General features: G+C 40.4%; 1 protein-coding gene across 5 annotated transcripts in view; it reads right to left on the minus strand.

The window, feature by feature from the left end:
- The window catches only part of Mgat5 (alpha-1,6-mannosylglycoprotein 6-beta-N-acetylglucosaminyltransferase), a 365,603-nt gene that overhangs the window by 143,837 nt on the left and 200,836 nt on the right, over positions 1 to 20,930 (minus strand). For all 5 annotated transcript variants that reach the window (XM_048345586.1, XM_048345584.1, XM_048345587.1 and 2 more), the window contains 2 exons: positions 19,865 to 19,941; positions 18,606 to 18,695 (listed from right to left, as the gene is read on the minus strand). In XM_048345586.1, coding sequence (XP_048201543.1) covers positions 18,606 to 18,695; positions 19,865 to 19,941 — 167 coding nt within the window. The remainder of the gene's footprint in view (positions 1 to 18,605; positions 18,696 to 19,864; positions 19,942 to 20,930) is intronic.

Below are 20,930 nucleotides of genomic sequence, written 5' to 3' on the forward strand. Positions count from 1 at the left end.
TAAGTACAGTGGCTCATCTTCAAATGTATTAATGCACTGCCAAAGGGCTGAGAACTGATCCTGGCATGCAATCAACACTGTATTAATATGGGATATGGTTTTCAGTCAAACTCTCATGACTTCAGTCAACTATCCAGACACAGGTGCTCACTCAGTGAAACCTCAGCAAAGGTCAAAAGAGCACAAGAATGAGCTTCACACCTGTCCCAAAATACTTTACAGGGACCGATTCCAAAAATCATTCAGTGCTCACACTTCTATACCAGAGAGAGGCTGGCTGATGGCAGAAAGATTCCATCACTGCCACAGGGGAATGAGAATGCAAAGGTGCCTCAGTGTCCATTTAGTAAGCAGACAGTTGATTTGTTATACCTCTGGCACTCTAGGGAAAGGAAATTCGATGGCATTTGAGCTACAGAGCTCAATCACTGATCTGAAGATTCAGGAATATAGCTGATCGTTTAAAACTAATTGGCCAAAGCTTTTTCTCATTTTCTGGCTATTCATATTATCTCAAGAAATAAAGTGGGAAAGAAAAGATACCAGAGGAAGGCGAACAAAAAGAGGGCTATTTCTTGCTGCTCTTATGATAACCATTCTGGAGGATAGATTGTTTTATCAATGCACAAGGATCTAGTAAGTTGGGAGGGAGAGGAAAGACAGTGCCATATTTTAAAGAAATTACAAGGTTACCAAAAAATTAGGAAAATTAATTTCTAGTAAAGAAAAAATGAGAAATAGCATCTGGTCTTTATTTAAAATAGCCACAAAAATTCATTAGCCATTTGCTAAAATATAATGACATTATTAAAGATGACTACAAAATTGCTCTGAAAATCCATTTTTTATAATCAGGTGGGCCAAGATTTAGCAGAGTAGGAATGTCTTTGGAGGATCACTGAGGTGGCAGCACTATGAAGGGAGCACAGCCCATGGTCAGAAAAATCAGCCAGACAAAATAGTTTGCCCTCAACAACTGGTAAGTTTTCCAAGAACCATGTCAACTTCATTAATCTAGAAATTACTCTTGATGCAAGGTGATTTTTACTATGACCAAAAATAATTGGCTTTGTTTGTATCAAGTCATCTGCCACTGCTAATGCTCTGAAAGCATGAGTGCTAAGTTTAGAGAGTCGAACTGGGGCTGGAGGCATGGCTTAAGTAGTAGTGCTCCAGCTAGGAAAAACCAAAATGGGGTCAAATCCCTGGACAGAAAATGTGCAATATTCTTTTTTCTTCTTGTGGAGCAAAATTTGGCTTTATGATATTTGTGAATAACTTCAGAGTCTTAAAAACAGTTTCCCCCAAAAAGTTAAAATTGTTTTTGCTCACGAAAAAAGAGAAAACACAAACATGCCTTGGAGGCTGATGGTCTAATGACTGGGACTTCTCAACAAGGAGGTATGGCCAAGAAAGGCAGCAAGTGGAGTTCCACAGATGAGAAAAGTGAAGAAAAAGGCACACATGAAGCTTGTCAGAGGAGGAAGCCTAGGCTGGTCTAGGAGCATCACCATATTTGTACCATTGAGTTTCAGGCTGTATGGAATTACTTCAATTAAAGTTTTGTAAGTGGATGCAATAAAATATTCCTATAAAGTGTATTTATAATACAAAGACTTCAAATGCATCGAAGACTTGATTTTGAGACCTTCAAACACAGCCACCCATTAAACACATGAGAGAGAGAGAGAGAGAGAGAGAGAGAGAGAGAGAGAGAGAGAGCACTCACACAAGTTCAAAACTACATGAATAACCAAGTTTGTATAGCAATTTATCAGGAAAAAAATTCCATCAAGGTCATGATGAGGAAAGATGAAGCAAGGCTATGAATAAAGACCAGCAACTAAAAGGAGACATTAATGGGCTCCCAAATTGCTACAGGAGAGTGCAACTCCCTCCTTACTCCTTGGCCACAACAAGAAACTTCCTAGATTCATACTGATGAAAATATAATCCAAGGTGATCTAATATATGACTTCCCAATGAATTCCTCAAGACTAATTCCTCTTCGAAGCTGAGCACTTATCTTACTTCTTGCTACTCTAAATCACTAGACATTACTGTGCAAGGCTCCAAGGACATCCTGCAAAAATGGAAAATAGTCCAATTGAGCTTTTAGAGAGAAATTTCACTGCTAACACATAATACTCAGAACAGTGGAAAACCGACAGTGAAGATCTTACCACAATGGAAAGATAGGGTTTTTAAGATTGTTTTTGTACTTAGTGATTAATGGTTAACAAAATAATTAAATTATATGCAAACCAATCATCCCATGGGGAGAATGGAGAACAGAAAATAAAGCATTTCTTTCCTTTGAAAACTCCAGAGGATTACCAGGGTTGGAAGGAAGCCAGAACTGGCAATAATGCCAAGCACTGAAAGAAACTCTCCAATGAGCAGCATTTTCCTAAATAAGATCATCCTTAATAACACATAGGGAAAAAATCTTGCCCAATGCTAATAATTTAACCTCTCAATACCTGGCTTGTTATTTTTTGTCTGATTTCTCTGGAACCCTTTAATACACTGACTCACCAGCACAGCATCCTATTAATAATGCTGACCTCAGGGGGAGCCCTCAGAAGCCTGACATGGAAGCAATCCTGCTTCACATCATTATGAATAGAACCACTTTTCCTGGCTGGCAGAACCCCAGTGGTCTACATATCTACTTGGGGCTATCTTCCCACCTGTGCCTCTGCTATTTGTTTCTGTCTGAGGCCACTGTGTGCTTATCTTCATGGTAGAGACAGCCTAGGACTAAAACAAGCAAAAATCCTACATTGTCTACTCCTACCTTTACCCAACTCCTATGGCCTCTCTTCCAGGGAAGGCACTTCAATATTCCCTTTCCATTCCAAGTGCTGGGGATAGAACTTAGGGTCTGGCACATGTTAGGCAAGTGTTCTACCTTTTATCTACACCACCAGCCAGGGCTGTAATCTTAACAGTAGCCTTTAATTCACCATGGTAAGTTAAAAAATTGAAAACCATATCAATTCAGGACAACATACACAACAATCAATTACCATTAGTCTAATAATCTTCTATTTGAAGGCAAAACTCCTTGGACATGAACTAATCTTTTTAGTGTACTAACTTCAGGCCACAAAATGAAGCAGCAGCAGATTCAGAGACCATTCAGGCTAGAACTTTGGAAAACTAATACATGTTCCACAGACAGGGTACTAAAAATCACTTTTCTTGCATGAGGAGGTATAAAACAATTTGGTTTTTGACATTCTTCCTCCTAGTGATTTAGCCTTCTTTGAACTAAAAAGGTTTTGCAGCTTAATCATGAGGATTGTGAATCAAAGCATTCTGAGTCCCCAAAAATTCTAACTGGGGGCTGGGAATATGGCCTAGTGGCAAGAGTGCTTGCCTCCTACACATGAAGCTCTCAGTTCGATTCCCCAGCACCACATATGTGGAAAACGGCCAGAAGGGGCATTGTGGCTGAGGTGGCAGAGTGCTAGCCTTGAGCAGGAAGAAGCTAGGGATGGTGCTCAGTCCCTGAGTCCAAGGCCCAGGACTGGCCAAAAAAAAAAAAAAAAATTCTAACTGGGTCAGGTTTCCTTTCAAGGTCCATGGGACAGACAATTCTTTATAGTTAAGGAAAAAGAAACTGCTGGTGGATATAGACACAGTTCAAGTTGGAGTGTAAAGGGGGAATGAGAAAGCAATACAAGTTGCAAAAAACAGAAGACTTGAGGCCTGTGCACATATAGATTACTAGGGCATTAACTCTATAGTAATAGAGTTTTGTTTAGTCAGGTTGGTGTCTCTTGCTTATTCTAGCTATTAGGGAGGTGGGCATGGAGGGGATCATGATTAAAGGTTAACTCAGCAAGATCTTACCAAAGAAAGCCAGGTAGTCTTGCTTACATCTGTAATCTCAGTTACTTGGGAGGTAGGATCACAGTCCAGGGACCATCTGGGCAAAAGTGCAAGACCCTATCTAAAAATCCTAAAGCAGGGAATGCCTCCAAAAGAGAGCACTTGCCCACCAAGGCTGAGTCTGAACCCTAGTTCTGCATCGAAGAAAAGTAAAAATAAAGATAGCCTCTGTTATAACCTCTTTTTTCACCATCAATGTGAAGTTCTTTTCTAATGATCATTGACATATGGGATTCCATGCTACATTTTTTTTCAGGTGGTTATTATAATCAAATGAAAGAAGAAAAGGTGTTATAAACACACACTGAAATGATTTCTGGGTGGGTATTAGAGATGCTTTCCCTTTTTTGTTAACATGCATATTGTAATTTTTATAATGAATATGACCTTGTGGTCTCAACACCACCTGTTGCACGTGAGTAATCCATGGCTTAAAGGCATTTGCTGAGTTAACTGCTGCTGAGTGGAGAAAGAGAACTGATTGGGGTTCAGCGAAGATGGATGATATGCTTAACTCTACACATAAGCACACACTTAATACACTTACATTACAGCGAATAAAATGGTTAGTGAATATGCCAACACACACATTTTTAATCAAAAGGACTTCTTTGCATCATATACTGCTTATTCACTCCTTTTCCTAAAATTTCAGAAAATGTAAGTGGAAAAGACTTCTATTCATGGCAAATAGATCAGCTACCAAGATGTTCTTTGTACCAATAGCTGTGCTGGATATTTTGGTCTGGCTGCTTAAGGGGTGATAGTCTCCTGGATGCAAGATATAAAAGATCAAATAAATGCTTCTGGGGAATAGAGCACAGTTCAAAGACAAACACAGAGACAAGCTGCTTCATTTGGTCTTGGTAAAGACTAATGATCATGCCAGATGAGAACAGCAAGAGAAAGACTCGACTTGGCTAATAGCTGAAGTGCAGCCTCTTTCTTCTGCCTCAGGGTTGATGCCCTTAATCTCTACTCCATAAACACCCACACCACATATTTGGTTTCTAAACAATATTATAGTAGTATTACCTAAATCAACCAGAGAACATCTTGTAAAATCATTTGTTGCATCACTGTTACATAAAGCAGTGTGGTAAAGTCAATGAAAGCAGTAGGAAATTTCAGCATCCAACTGTTACCCTACTGTCTGCTTTATATAGCAAGAATGATTGTTTTATAGCCAAAACTGGATCATACTCCACATGTAATGAAACCTTCAATGGCTTTTCATTGTACTCAAGAGTACAAGTTGCAATTTATATCAAGATCCTATGACATCTGCCCTCCATCATTACAGTGTCTTCCTTATTTACTTGGCCCAATATAAACCGACCTCCTTGCAACTCATTTAGCTCATTCTTGACCCAGGAGAACTGTCAGATATAGGAAAAACAAGGACACATTCTTATACTTTAAAGAAAAAAAAATAAAACAGGCCAGGTTCATGCCCACAATCCCAGCTTCCTAGAAGGCAAAAGGCACGAGAAACATTACCTGAGACTCTCCCAGACAAAAGCACAAGTTATTATCTCAAAAACAAACAGGCAAAATGGGCTATCAATGTGGCTCAAGTGGTAGAGTGTTAGCAAAAATGAGTTCCCGAGTTCAATCCCCAGTACCACAAAAACAACTTATTTGCCTGAAATTCAAATTTTACTAAGTATCCTGTATTTTACCTGGACACCCAATACTTAATTCAGACATCTGTATTTCTACCTGAATTTTTTTTCTTTCTAGTCCTGGGGCTTGAACTCTGGGCCTGCATGCTATCCCTGAGCTCCTTTTGCTCAAGGCTAGTGCTCTGCTACTTGAGCCACAGTTTTATTTCCTGTTTCCTGGTGATTAATTGTAGCTCTCATGGACTTTCCTGCCTGGGTTGGCTTCAAACCATAATCCTCAGATCTCAGGCTCCGGGGTAGCTAGGATTATAGGTGCGAGTCACTGGTGCTTAGCAAAAATATGTTCTTTATGAGGTGTCTCAAGCTTTACTTCCTTTCTCCCCCATACCTGTCAGATTTCTTTTCATGAATCCTTCCTGACTGACTTATCATTCTATGCCATTCCCCACTATTTTTTCTCACTACTTGTGGAAATTAATGCATATATTGATTACAGTTACCCTTCTTCCTTTTTTGTTTGTAAATGCCAGTATTGGGGCTTAGAGTCTTGCTTGGCTATTATGTTCACAGCTGGTGCTCTACCACTTAAGCCCCACCTCCTCTTCCGGCGTTTTGCTCGTTAAACCTAAGAATATCATGGTTTATCTACCTGAGCTGGCTTTGAATAATAATTCTCAGATCTCAGCCTCCTGAGTAGCTAGGAATAAAAGCATGACAAGCCAGGAGTTGGTGGCCCACACCTGTAATCCTAGCTATGCAGGAGGCTGAGATTTGAGGATCATGATTCAAAGCCAGGCCTGACAGGAAAGTCCGTGAGACATTTACCTCCAATTAACCACCAGAAAACTGGAAGTGGGGCTGTGGCTCAAAGTAGTAGAGAACTAGCCTTGAGGGAAAGAGTATAGGGACAGTGCTAGGCACTGGCATGACCACCAGCGTCTAGTTTCTCTGCCCCTCTAAACATGGACTCTCTGTGAACAAAATCCTTCCTCTGTCCTGAGCCCAGAGTTCAAGCCTGGCATACAGCAAGTAACCAATACTTACTGAATAGTGAATGAAATGAAAGACATAATCTAAGCAGTAAAGATAGAGTAACAATACCTTCTCTATTCACAAGCACTTTACTGTGGTCATTTTCTTAGAACATTCAACAAAACATTAGTTTAGGCAAGGCAGGCTTCCTCTTGATCCCAATGGATAGAAGCCTCGCTCACAGTAAGCATCAAAGCCACACAGATAAATGGTGAAAGCCAACCGGGCAATCAGGGGCACATGTGTTTCTCTACTGTAACCCTTCCTTTTCCAAAGGCAGGACTGTCCCGTGCATAACACCAAACCCTACAGATATTGTATTTTGTCCTATGGTAGCATTTAACTTATAAAATAATCACCATAAGAGGTGGTTGGCCAACACTAATAAAGTACAAAATTTTAACCATATGCTGTGATAAAATGGTATTTTAAATGGATGTATTGTTTTGAGAAGTTTTCATGGGATATTTTCAGACCTAAGTTGATTGTGGGTAACTCCAACTCCTTGAAACAAGATTGCACATGGGGTTTACTGTGACAGTCCTTCTGGCCCCCTGATTAAGGCAGCAGAAATATTACCAACCCAAGGCACAAATGAGGCTACCTGCAGGAGGGCACCAAGGGCTGGAGGGATCCAGGGTTCTGATCAGAGTACAAGAAAGGGGCAGAATGTACAGGGAAGCAGCACCAAGTGTTCAATGTGCCACAGAGCCAGTGGGGTTCTAATGAGATGATGACACAGAGTTTCTAAAATCCATCCCAAATCGCTGTAGGAGGAGAAAGTCAATTTTCCCTCACACACGAAAGGCACTAAATGAATTCCTCTGTAAACCAATCACAGAAGAGCCACACAGACACACAGTTCATACCAGCCTCCCACTGCCCACAGCAAAGCCTGTCCCACCCAACCTGTGTCTACACTGACCACAGCCCAAGTCACCCTATCTTCTAAAGTAGTCACATTCTAGAAACCAGAGACACAGCTCTTCTTTTGTGTATAATGTATAATTTTGCAGATCCAGACATATAATTTTAAGGGACAGTGAGAACAGAAGATGGGCAGGACAGTTATGCATTGTAACCTAATTGGTCATTCCTTTCTATGATTCCCCCATACTTTATAGATAAAATATTGGAGAAAATTATACTAAACTTGCTAACAAGTGCTCAAAATGCCCACTTCATGTCTCAACATGAATTTCTTACATTTTTTTCCTTGTTACCTTTGATACCTGAGTTAAAATTCAGGGAACGCACACCTGCTTGGCTTGCTTGCTGAAGCTCTACCACTGAAGCCACACCTCCAGATCAGCTTTTTGCTGGTTAATTTGGAGATGGGGTCTTGTGGACCTTTCTGGCCTTGAGCTACAGTCTTCTACACGCCATCCTCTTGGAAGCTGGCACTACAGGCACAAAGTAACAGAGCCCAACAAATAAATTTTAGTGAAAAAAAAAATGTCATCACAAAATTTGTTCCAAGGTGAGAACGGTATGTGAGCCAGGTTTGGCAGTGCATGCCTGTAATACTGGTTACATTGGAGGCAGAAAAGGACTGTGGTTTGAAGCTAGCCTGGGTAGTTAAGATCCCATCTTTAAAATGAGATGGTGTGGTAGTCATGCATGTAATGCCAGCTATGCAGGAGACAAGGTAGGGAGAGGATCAGAGTCCAAAGCTGGCCAGGGCTATCGCCTCTTCTGAAAAATGTGTTGAACAGAATCATCCATTCAATAAATACATATACCAGACACTGCTGGTTATGAGAACAGTTTAAAAACCTCCAAGCCAGCTGAGGGTGGCTCACTTGGGCTGAAAATTAGAGGATTAGATTGAGTCGGTATGGGCAGAGAAGTCTGTTGAGACTCCTTTTCCAATTAACCAGCAAACATCTAGGCTGGAAGAATGACTCAAGTGGAAGAGCAACAGCCATGAGCAAGAAAGTTTAGAAGAGTGCAAGATCCCGAGTTCAAGCCCATTTCTAGCACAGAGAAAAAAAATTTCCATGGAGATTCTTCTTCTTGTATTTGGTATGTTAATGATCTCAAGGGCCTTTGAATGGTCATTATTTTTATGATTACTGCCTTCTGAGCATCTGTGTCTTCCCCTTCTTTTTGGTAATGTGGTTTGAACTCACCTGCTAGGCAAGTGTTCTATCACTTAGTCCATGTACACACTGCATTTCAGCTCTCATTATTTTTCAAATTGCTTCACTTTAAGCCTAGGGTAGCCTACACCATAATCTTATTTATACTGAGGTAACAGATGCATGCCTCTGGGCTCAGATTTTTATTGGTTGCTATGAAATCTCATGAACTTTTTTTTTTTTGTCCAGGCTGGCCTTGAAGTATGTTCACTCAGCTTCTCCAGTAGGTAGGATTATACATGTAAGTTTTTGCCTAGCACTGAATACTTCCTTGAGATTCCTCCATTTCTTTCCCTCATACATTATCAGTCCCTTATCATTTTAACAAGGCCTTTTCTTACCACTTGTGATATTATCAATATGAGATGTACCCCATGAGGCTCATGTGTTGAATGCTTAGTCCTCAACTGGTGGTGCCATTTTTAGAGGTGATGGAAACTTCAGGAGGTAGGGCTGGTTGGAGGAAGTAGGTCACTGAGGCTTACCCCTGAAGGCTAGATCTTTCCCTTTCACTCCTGTCTTTCCCTTCATGTCTACCAGAAAGTGAAGAGCTTCCTCCTCTATATAGTTTTGGTCCCCTTGGAGCAAAACCCTGCCTTACCAGGGTCCCAGAATCAATGGAATCAAGGGCTATTGACTAAACTTTCTCAGAGATTGAGCCAAAATAAATATTTCCTCCTTGAAGTTTATGTCAGATATTTGGTTATGGCAACACAAAAGTAACTCACACATATACTATCATGTTTTGTTTTGCTTGGGTACTGAACTTGAGCTCAGGGCCTTATACTCTCACTTAGCTTCCTTGATTACAGCTGGTATTTTACCACTTGAGCCATATGTCCAGTCTGACATTGTGCTGCTTAACTGGAGATGGGTTCTCATGGATTTTTTCTGTCCAAGGTTGGCTACCACAGTCCACAGGATCTTAGCTTCCTGAGTAGCTATAGGATTATAGGCATGAGCCACCAGTGCCTGGTTTCATTTAATTCCTAAGAGCACTTTTTTATTTTATTTTTTCTGTGGACCATTTATGCAATGTAAGAGTTGATACACTTTTGGATGATGTCTTCTCTCATACAACAAGCAATGAGGAATATTTGTACATGTGAGATTCCTTATACTAAGAAATCCTAGCAAAATGAATGACCCTGCCTGCAGATTGTGATTTCTGTGCAATTTTATTCATGAAGGAGCAAGGGCTGCAACATAGGCCTGGATGGCCTATACATCTCCCCAGGTATAACCCATATCAAGGGTAGGAGAGCAACTGTGTAAAATGAGCCTTTTGCACATGAGAGAGCAAGAAATCTACTTAAAGAATGACATCAAAACATACTATGGAAGAGAGTAGATTGAATATAAATTTTTGTTTATTCTCCATGCATATTTTGCAGGTTATTGCTTTTGTTATGACTGATAAAAATTGGCTTTCCTTCTCAAGGTTTCCTTTACTAAAAGGTAATTTTTGCTGTATCATATATAAAATTTATTTTAGCCAAAAAATGACAAGTTTTCTTCCCATTAAGTCTCTCTAGAACACCTTGATGTCAGCATTAGAAAGAATGAAGTCAATTAAAAAAAAAAACTCTGGTTTCAAAAAAACACCAAGAATGACATCAAAACAATACAAAAGGCCATATAATAATGTACCTGATTGTCAAATTAGAGGAAATTTTATAGTAAGACAATTATTACAATGGATTGAATATATATCAAGTATATATTAATCAATGACCTTGTAATGATAATAAACAAAGTATAGGAAAGTAAACAAAAATTTTATGTTTAAAGAAGGTGCTGGTCACTAATGGAAGATACTAAGAAGCCAACTGGGAAAGTGACATAAATATCTCCTATATGATCTGTCTGTAAATAATTCAAAACCAGATGAAGCATTTGTTTCACATTTGTTTATATTTGGGAGGGTAGGGAAGGCACGTAAAAGGTGGAACAAGGATGAACTGATATAACAGTGATGCTCACTAGACACTATGTGGAAAATGAAGGGTGTATCTATCTTATGGGGGGTACGGGAGGGAAAGACTGGGAAAGTGGAAGGGGAGACATGGTTCAAAAAGAATTGTACTGATTGTACCTGATTTATGTAATTGTAACCTCTCTGTATGTAAACTATACAAAAACAATAAAAAATAGAAAAAAGTAATCGTATGCATATCTGCAATTCCATCTACTCAACACCAGAAGATAAGAAAATCTAGGTTCAAGGTCAGCATGGGAAAATTAGATGAGGCCCTATTTTACAGACAAGTCAAGCATGGTACAACATGCCTATAATCTTACCTATTTAGGAGGTTGAGGTAGGAGAATCATGGTCTAATGGTCTCAGTAAATGCATAAGACATATCTGAAAAACTAAAGGCCTAAAGGATGGGAGGTGGCTTAATCAGCAGATGCTTGCCTAGCATGTATGAGGCCCTGAGTTCTAGCCCAGTTCTGCACAAAGTAAAACAACAACAAAGGAATACTCAAAGAATTAATGAAATCGTCAACAAACTGATATGTTAAGAAATACAGTCAAACATTATGTGTCTCCTCATAGCATTCATGAAATGGGCTGGGTAAAAGGAACATTCAGGCCACTGAAAAAACTCAGGGTGTATTATCAATTTACAGAAACACAGAGAAGCAGCCTCCCCAACACCACAGAATGTAAGAATCAAAATTCAGAGCATCACAAGATGTTTAACAAAAAATTGTAAGGGGTAAAATAAAATATGGAAAGCCACTGATAATCCAAAGAAACTGAAAAGATATGTGTGATTGCAATTTATGGCCCCTTCAAACCCAGTTGAAATCAGTAAAGCTCAATATATAAGATGACCTAAAAATATGAGTACCAATCTGATATTGAGGAATATTAAGAAACTATGTTAATTCTTAGATGTGATGTAGTTATGAGACTATTTAAAGTAATCTCTTTGACAGATACATATTAAACATTAATAGGCAGCGTTTATAGATGCTTGGGATTTATTCAAAATAATGAAGTGGGGGGGAGGTGTCAGTGGAATGAGATTGGCCTTGGGCACAGGAGAGGTTCATTTTACTCTTACTGTGTATGTATGAAATCTCTTGTATTAAAAGCATTTAAAGTCTAAAATTAAAAAAAGCACTTCTGAACATACACCAGAAATTACAAGAGAGGACACTTAAAAAACAAATTGTAGACAACTACATTGGAGGCCAACCAGCCACATCATTCCAGGGTGAAAGAGGCAATATTCTGGACGTCTTTTTCTTTTCTCTCTGATTTTTTTTAAAGGCAGAAAGAGTTAACTCTAAATAGTGTATGTAGCATCTGAAAGTCAACTAGGAAGCTTTGGTAAAAACTTCAAAAGGGGAGAGAATAGAGAGATCTGTGAGGCTGACTAAATACTATTCTGCAAACTCAGAATTGTAGCCTGGAGCCATGGCTCACACCTGTAATCCTAGCTATACAACTGGATGAGACGTGAGGATCTCAGTTCAAAGCCAGTCTGGGTAAGAAAGTCTGTGAGGTTCTTATCTCCAGCTAATCACTAAAAAAGCTACAAGTGGAGTTGCGGCTTAAGTAGTAGAGTACTAGCCTTGAGTGGATAAGATAAGAGACATCGCCCTGGCACTGAGTTCAAGTCCCAATATTGGGACTAAAACTAAAATAAAGTGAAACAAACAGAACCCCTTCAGTAATGTTTAAAAGAATTCCCTGTGCAAAAAGATGTCTCCAAATGCAGGTAACTCAAATGAAACACAGATGAAAAAGACAGGAAACAAGGCTGAACCTAGGAAGAAAAACATGATGCACAAATCTCTGTCATCACCTTTACTGCCAAGAAACCTTACTTGGAAGAAGGGAAATTTCTCTCTTCCTATGGCTAAACCCATGCATATGTGCACTGGTAACAGTCTAGTGATTTTTATCAAGTCCTCTAGACTTTTCAACAATGGTAGTCAGGTTTTTTCACTGAGGTTTCCTTTTGCAACCTGGACAGCAATTCTCATTTGCTGCCCACTTTGACAAATTAGTCTTTGCCACGCCATTTCCAAGTTATCTTTAGCAGCCAACACAGCCCATAAATTTAAATCATTGTACCAGTTATTAGGATTTCATTTCATGCTTGCATTCACAAACATTTAAGCGTCAACCTTTCCTGCTGGGCATTAATCTTGGCATTAATCAAGGGATTAAGTACGATGAATTTAAACTCAAGGTTAATAGCATGCTCAGCCAATATTAGTTTTACATATTGCCAAGGGTAAAGCAGAAAAAAGACCTTTATTTCTGTTGCTCAAGAAACAGGAGCAGATTGATGAGTAAAGCATGAAATCGCTTCTTTTCTTCCTTTCTGAGATATACACACATGTGCATGCATGCACACATGCACATGTGTGTATACACATGCAAATGTATATAATCATGTACATATACACACGTTGACCCAAAATGTTATTGAAAGCATTACAAGCTGTATACACCTTAAGACCCAGAAATCAATTACTGGGCAATTTGATTATTTTGAGTCAACTATAAAATAGTAGCAACCAAGTTAGAAGTCTGGAAAAGTAGGCTGCTTGCTAGTTTTGGGAACAATGGTATAAAAATGTGTGATGTCAAATGCATCAGCGTCATCCATCAATATAATACCTGTAAGGGTGAAGAAATTTCCTCTGTACTGATCATAGTAAAAGGTTCTGCAGCCAGCTAAGTTAATATACCTGAAACAATGACACTCTCAGAGTAATTACTTTATAGGACCTTGTCTCTAGAATAGGAGTAGTTACATGGCTCACAAAAACAGATACGGAAAATGAACTGCCTGCTATTCTGGAAATACAAGGCTTCCAAATGAATCATCCACTCACTCCTTGCTCTCAGCATGGCAGATGCCTGTTTTTCTTGAGTTATGTCTTCAGGTAGGTCAATAGGTCTCTCCTGTTTTATGGCAGGGTATCAAAATTAAGGAGTATTAGAAAATAAGCAGTGCATTGATTAATTGAAAGTAGCTAAATGAAGTCTGAGTTTAAACACAAGTAGATTTAATCACAAGACTGAAGAGCTACCAGTCATGAGCCTGAGTTCATGAAGGGAGTGAGGGCACTGAAAAGGACAGCACTCTGCAGGGAAGAGACCTAGCCCACCTCTGTGAGTTATCCATGGCCTTGGGGGTGGAGGGTCACCTCTAAGCGCTGACCAACATCTAGCATTCAGCTGGGGACTCAATGACATTCCACTCTTCCTTTATGTATGATCAGCGCAAAGCCCTGTCCCTACACTTGGGCATCCATTCAGCTGTGACCTCTCCATCTCAGTCCCCAGGAGTGTCAGACACAGGGCAAGCAGCTGAGGAATGCAATGGGGGGAGGTATTGGTAACATTATTGCCTGAGATTTAAGCAATAGGTTTTGTAGGATACAGGTGTTGAAAGCAAACGTAGAGGCTTGTAATTCCAGAATTCTGTGGAAACTGGCATTGTGAGACAGCCATCAGTCAGAGGAAGGAAGACTGCCACTTCCTAAAATGGATGTAAAAGTTATCCTTCAGTTTTGCCTGGTGACTGACTGGAAGAGACATTTTACTTGGTCTCCTTTTTTGTCACAGTCCTGATATCAAATGTAGAAATAGGGGTTAGAAATAGAATTAAGTCATTGGTGCTTTTGTTGATCTGAGTTAACAAGCCAAATGAAGATGTCCTTGAAACATTTTTCCAACTGCAAAAGAGAGCTGGCATATGATATAGGTATAAACAGCTCTCAGAGTTCAATGATGTGGCAAAACAAGGAAAGCTCCAGAACAGGAAGAGAGGAAGCAGCGTGGGGGGTTAGGGGGTAACTATAGACTAACAGTCTCATAAAGCCACTGTCCATGATTTAAAAGAAAATTCTAGATGTTAATTAACTGACCATCTTGATGAACTTCATATTACTGGCTTCATGAGCAGCTCCTAACTCAAATGCAAACACAAGCATCCTAAGAGACAAACAGTCAAGAGGAGGTTTACTTATTACAAACAAGTGTGTGAGGTGAGTGCATGCTAATTAGCTTTATTTAACCATTCCCACTGTATACATACATCAAAATATCATCTTGTACACTGTAAATGTGTACCATTTTTATTTGCCAATTAAAGAAATACAGGAATCAAGGGACCAGCTACATTTCTACATTACTAGACGTCAAAGAACCTAAAATTGAATTATAATGCTAAATGGGAAGCCAAAATTGATTCTAATTCTAAAATGGAACCAAGAGTCCACTTATAATGTTGGAGGCTAAGTGACAGCCTACAAACTACTCTCAAATAACGACATCATTAAAAACCATCAAAGTGTCTGTTGCATTTACTGAGTGTTTTCTCTTTGCCAGGCCTACTCTAAGCATACTCCATACTAACTCAGGAACCCTCCAATATCTTCACAGTAGGGCTCTTTGAAAACAAAGTTAAAAAGATTTAGTTATAATGGAAGAAACTGAGGCAAAAAGAGATGCAGTGACTTTCCAAAACAAACAAACAAACAAAAAACAAAAACCCAACCAACCAAACAAAAACCTTAGAGAATAGGAGAAAGCTGAAATTTAGGCAGGATGTTCTAAAGCAATCATCCTACCCTATACCTACCTATATAGAGTCTTAATAGGGTACTCTTAATAGGGTACCTTTGAAGAAGCAGAACTTTTTCAGAGCTATTTTCAGAGCAAAACAAGGAAAAAGGTCCTTAGTTCTCTCCCAAACAAACAATCTCTACCCTTCCTTGTCCATGATGTTTACCTTTGCTTCCACTCCCATTCTCCTCTTTCAGACAACAAACACTGTGCATAGGGGCCAATGAAGGAGTTCTTAGTAGCAGTTGAGAATTGTTGAATACATATTTAATAAGTACTCATTGTACTGAACTCAACCCAACAAAAGGTCAAACCTGACCTATGTAAGGATAGAGTAACTGGGCTAAGGAAGGCCAATTCCACATCTTAGGAAAAGTAATCACAGGTCCCAATGTGAAACACTTGGCATCCCATGGAAAGCATATGTGAACCACACATCTTTTTATATAGCCCAGTCTGCCTTGTGCTACTCTCATTTCTCCTCCCCAGAAGCTCACTTTCCTCTCCCCTTAGCTATATATATATCCTTCCTTCAATGGGAGGGAGGTGGGAGATGGTCTCCAAGGAGAAGGATCAGGTTGTGAATTAATACAGTCCCCTTCTAGTAACTGTAGCACTCCCCATACTCCCCTAGCTCCCACGCACCAGGAGATGGAGAATAGCCTGGGATGGGAATGCAGAATCCTCCATGATAGCCCCTTCCGTCCATCCCAAGTGCCAGCTCTTAGAAAGGCGTGAAATTAGCCCAGCTTGTCAATCACTGCACACAGCTGGCCTCTGGCTACATTCTACCACAGGGAAAGGGGACAGAAACTTCTGAAAATTAAACTAAGTGAGAAGCCTCACACTAGGGATAGGAAAGGTACTTCCAATTGGCTTTTCACCTGAGTAAGGGCTCACCTGTAGGTGCAGACCTGCTTCTGGAGAAGAAGAAAATGAGAAGGAGGCCATTGTCCACCTAATCCAGAGCCAGAAACATACCCAGTGCTGTAAAGTCACTTTGTCCACAGTGTGCTAATGAGAAACAGCCACACCCAATTCTACGTGCCTTTCATTTTAAGACATATTTTAACTGTCACTAGCTCTGAGATGCTGGTGATTGTGTTGAGGACACAACTTTGTCATTAAGGTCAGTAGTGCTTGAGGTGTGATTCAGTGGCAGTTCCTTGCTGAGAATGTGGATTCAAACCTCAGTGCTGTGGGAGAAGTCTGGCTTGAAGACTAGATGCTGATGGCTCATGCTTATAATCCCAGCTAGCTATCAGGAGGCTGAGATATGAGGATTGAGGTGCAAAGCCAGCCTGGGTAGCAAAGTCTATGAGATTCGATCTCCAATTAACCAGTAAAAAGGCACAAGTGGAGGTGTGGCTCAAGCAGTAGAGCATGACCCTTCAGTGAAAATGCCAAGTGAGTGTGAGAAGGCCTAAGTTCAATCACAGTGCAGGCACACACACACAAAATCTGACTTGAATATATTAGGAAAGAGAGGCCATTGTAACTTGTGCTCTGCCTCAAAAAGAAACTGGCATGGTCCACTTACAGCAGAAAAAAAAAAAGGCGTCTAGATCCCAGAAGAACAACTACAGCAAAAACATTTCTTTTAGTGTCAGAAACAGAGGTGCTTTCCAAATTGACATCAGGGTGCTGTTATGACTATTAGTAAACTGGCACCAGCAAAGCACACACAGGGCAGAATGAAAGAGTAACTGCAGCAGAGAGCCCGTATGAAGCAGTTCTGAATTAGTCAGCATCTGTTTCATCAGCCCTGAGGACAGCCCCGTCCATCAAGGGGAGAAGGGGCAGCCAGCAGTTTTGATTCCCTACTAGCTCTGTTCACAGGAGAAAATCTTATTTCTTCCTACCCCCTGACTTTCTGAAGTGTGAAACGGAAGTTACTCAAGCCACAACAAATGGTATGTGGCCTATTAAGAAAGTACTAAGAAACCTTTTAAAACCCCAAAGGAGCAAATGACAAAGAATTCAGATGAAAGCAAGTAAGCAAGAAAAGAAAGAACAAATGAATGTAAGGAAGGAAGAAAAGAGAAGAGAGGAGAAGAGAAATCAGGAACCAGTGGCTTACAACAGTGTAACTACTTAGGTGGCTGAGATCCAGGGGGATCATGGTTGGAGAATAGCCAAGACAGAAAAAGTGCTGACGATTCAATCTCCAAAGCAGCAAAAAGCAAGGAGGCATGGCCCAAGTGGTAGAGCACCAGCTATGAACAATCTAGTAAATGAATATGAAGCTTTTAGTTCAAACTTTGGTATCAGCAGAAAACAGAAAGGGGCTATAATAAACTCAGATTTTAATTAAACAGGTAATTAGCCAACATAGACATGACAAGAAGGTCAGTATTGCTATGAGTTATTTTATACTCAGAAAAGTAGCAAGTATTGGCTGAGGATGTAGAAAAATGGGAGTCCTTGTGGACTGGATAGCAGGTATGCAAAACAGTATGGTAGCTTCTCCAAACATACAAATGGAATTATATGACCCACCAATTCCACTTATGGGATATGTACCCCAAAGAACTGAAAGAAGGGTGTCAAAAGGGGCTGGGGATATGGCCTAGTGGCAAGAGTGCTTGCCTCGTATACATGAGGCCCTGGGTTCAATTCCCCAGCACCACATATACAGAAAATGGCCATAAGTGGCGCTGTGGCTCAAGTGGCAGAGTGCTAGCCTTGAGCAAAAAGAAGCCAGGGACAGTGCTCAGGCCCTCAGTCCAAGCCCCAGGACTGGCCAAAAAAAAAAAAAAAGAAGGGTGTCAAGGGTATATATTATTCACAATTGTCTAAGAGGGAACGAATCCAAGTGTCTAGTGGAAGACAAATAGATAAGCCAATTGTCATTTAAACAATTCAGCCCTATAAAGCAAATCCTAACGTATGCTACTACATAGCACAATCTTGAAAACATACCAAGTAAAATGAACTAGACACAAAATGACAAAGAACAGAATTCTCCTTTTTTGAGTAGCTAGGGAAAAAATCCAGAGAGACAGAAGTAGAATAAAATGCTAATTACTGGGTTGGAAGGTTGGGGAGTTGAGGTTAATGGGTACAGATTGTTTTGCAAGATGAAAAGAATTCTACAGATGGATGGTGGTGATCATCCCATAACACTGAGAATGTACTTAATACCACTGAACTGTATGTTTGAAAAATGGTTGTGATAGAAAATACTGAAGTATATTTTACACCATAGGAAAACATGGAGGTAACACATCTTTCAACTTTGCAAGTTGCAGGCTCAACAAGAGTCTAAACACACACCTCCACCTTTTGGAGCACCAGGGTACTGACCTCACTGAGGTAAATAAAAAAAGAACAGGTGGAGCCATCCACTCCGTAGTCTGCGTAGCAGGGATCTGAACGCCACATATCTTTCATCCACTGAAATGACAAGAACAGAGAAACATCTCTGAGTAACCCCTTCTGTGTCCCACGCACTTGATGAAGAAGGGCAATAGTGAGGTGAGCCACTCAGGCTGTGGTCTGAAGACAGCAAGGAGATAGATCATGAGCTAAAATCAGGAACCACAACCAACATGGGCTTGAGCTGGGCCTGAGTAGTGGAAACAAGTACATCTGGGTTGCTCTCTTGGCTCTAACTGCAAACCCGAGCTGACACTATTCTCTGAACTCTACTGGTCAGGCATGGTCTCCCAAAGGACAAACCATAATAGGAATTAAAATCAAATGTCGGGCTGGGATGTACTTGAGTGGTAGATCATACGTTTAGTATGGGCAAAGCCTTGAGTTCAATCCCCAGCCTCCAAAACTAGAAAATAAAAAAGTTAGAGCTGGTCATGGTGGTGCATGCCTGTAATCTCTACTAGGAAGGAAGTGTAGAGGTAGGGGCATCTGAATCTAAGGCCAGCCAGCCAAGATAAAAGTAGGAGACCTTAACTGAAAAACACCAAAAAGACTAAAAGACTGGCTCACTCATTTACTTGCCTAGAAAGTAGTTCAATCCGTAGTACTGTCTACCACTTCTCCTCAGAAAGGGGTGAGGGTGGGGGGAGGGAAAAGGCTAAGGGCTAGAGATGTACATCAATGAGAGAGTACTTGTCCAGCATTCATGAGGTCTCAACATTTGATTCTCAGCATTAAAAAAAAAAACCAAGACCAACATATAAGTAAACAACAACCAAAAGAATGGAAAAGTGGCCATATATCTATGGGGACTGAACTGAACATGCAAATGTGACCTTTAAACCACTATCCTGTTGAAATGAGCAGGGCCCCTAGTGACTATGGGAACTGGGAGATAGTCATTAAATAACAGCTGCCCCTTGTCACTGTGCCTTGAGGGATCACCCACAGGAGGCTGGGAAAGAGAGGAAGAGAGCTTCAAAGACACAGCTCGCATGGAAAGTAGCCCTGGATTTTCCTGCCTGAGCAGTGAGAACTGCAGACCACCTATGTTGTTTGCCTAAGCAGAGTAGAGTCATCAGGGCCACTGCCCAAAGCTGGAACCTCTGAAATGACTCACAGGTTCACTTGCCCATTTGTATCAGATCAAGGAGGATGGAGATGAACAGGCACTGCCTGTGCCTTACCTTAATCTTCCCCTCACAGTGTGGGTAGCCATCCATAGGAGGCAATACACATTTCTCTTGAGCTCCATTAATGATATCTGTAAAGAATGAAAAACAAAGTCCATGAAACAGAAGCCAAGATTGGCACTGCAGACATACTCTAGCTCATGAAATCTTGACAGCACCAAACATGTCTAAGCAGTCTAAATGAGGTCCTTACCAAGGATAGGCCCCCTAAAGGATAGCTAGATACCTATATTCCTTGTTGTCTAGGTAACAGGATGAGCTGGGCCAATCAGAGGGCTTGCTTGGAAAATTGCAGGTAAACTGAGGCACCGTATAAGCAGGGAGGTGGAAATGACATTAGATTTGTAGGCTCATTCTAAGCCATCAGGCAAGCAGAGGTTGTATGAAGACTTTGTAAACAGATATGCACAGTCTCACAAAGCCAGAAAGACAGTTTAGAGTAGCAAAGAGCCACCAGTGACATATATTATTATCCTGAAGAAGTCCCATGTTAATTTCATGAGGTCTGGCTGCTTAAAGGACAGTTCTCAAATTTCAGTCTCCTTAGTACTTTAAATTTCCTTGCAATAAATCCTCTTTAAGCCAGGAGCTGATGGATTAAGCCTGTAATCCTAGTTAGTAAAGAGGCTGAGATCTAAGGATCGTGGGTTGAAGCCAGCCTGGTAAGAAAATATGGTGAGATTCTCATCTCTGATTAGACAGCAAAAAGATGTGGCTCAAGTGGTAGAGTGCCAGCCTTGAGTGAAAAAAAACAAAAACCAAAAAACAACAAGTAGGAGTATGAGGTCCTGGGTTCAAGCCATCAGTACCAGCATAAACACATTAATAAATCCCCTTTGTATTAACTAGATTCCTATACTTGAAAACTATAGTGTCAAAACCTAAAAGAATGCTTTCAAGAAGTTTACAATCTAAAGGTAGGCACTGACAAATAAACAACAGAACAGTGCAACAGACGTGGTTAAGGATCAGGCAAGGGAATGATACCAACTCAATATCTACGGGTTAAAGAAGCATTCCTGGATCCAGTAACATTTTTATTGAGACCAGAAGACAAAAC

The sequence above is a fragment of the Perognathus longimembris genome, chromosome 4 (assembly GCF_023159225.1).
Source record: "Perognathus longimembris pacificus isolate PPM17 chromosome 4, ASM2315922v1, whole genome shotgun sequence".
In the NCBI taxonomy this organism is placed as follows: Eukaryota; Metazoa; Chordata; class Mammalia; order Rodentia; family Heteromyidae; genus Perognathus; species Perognathus longimembris.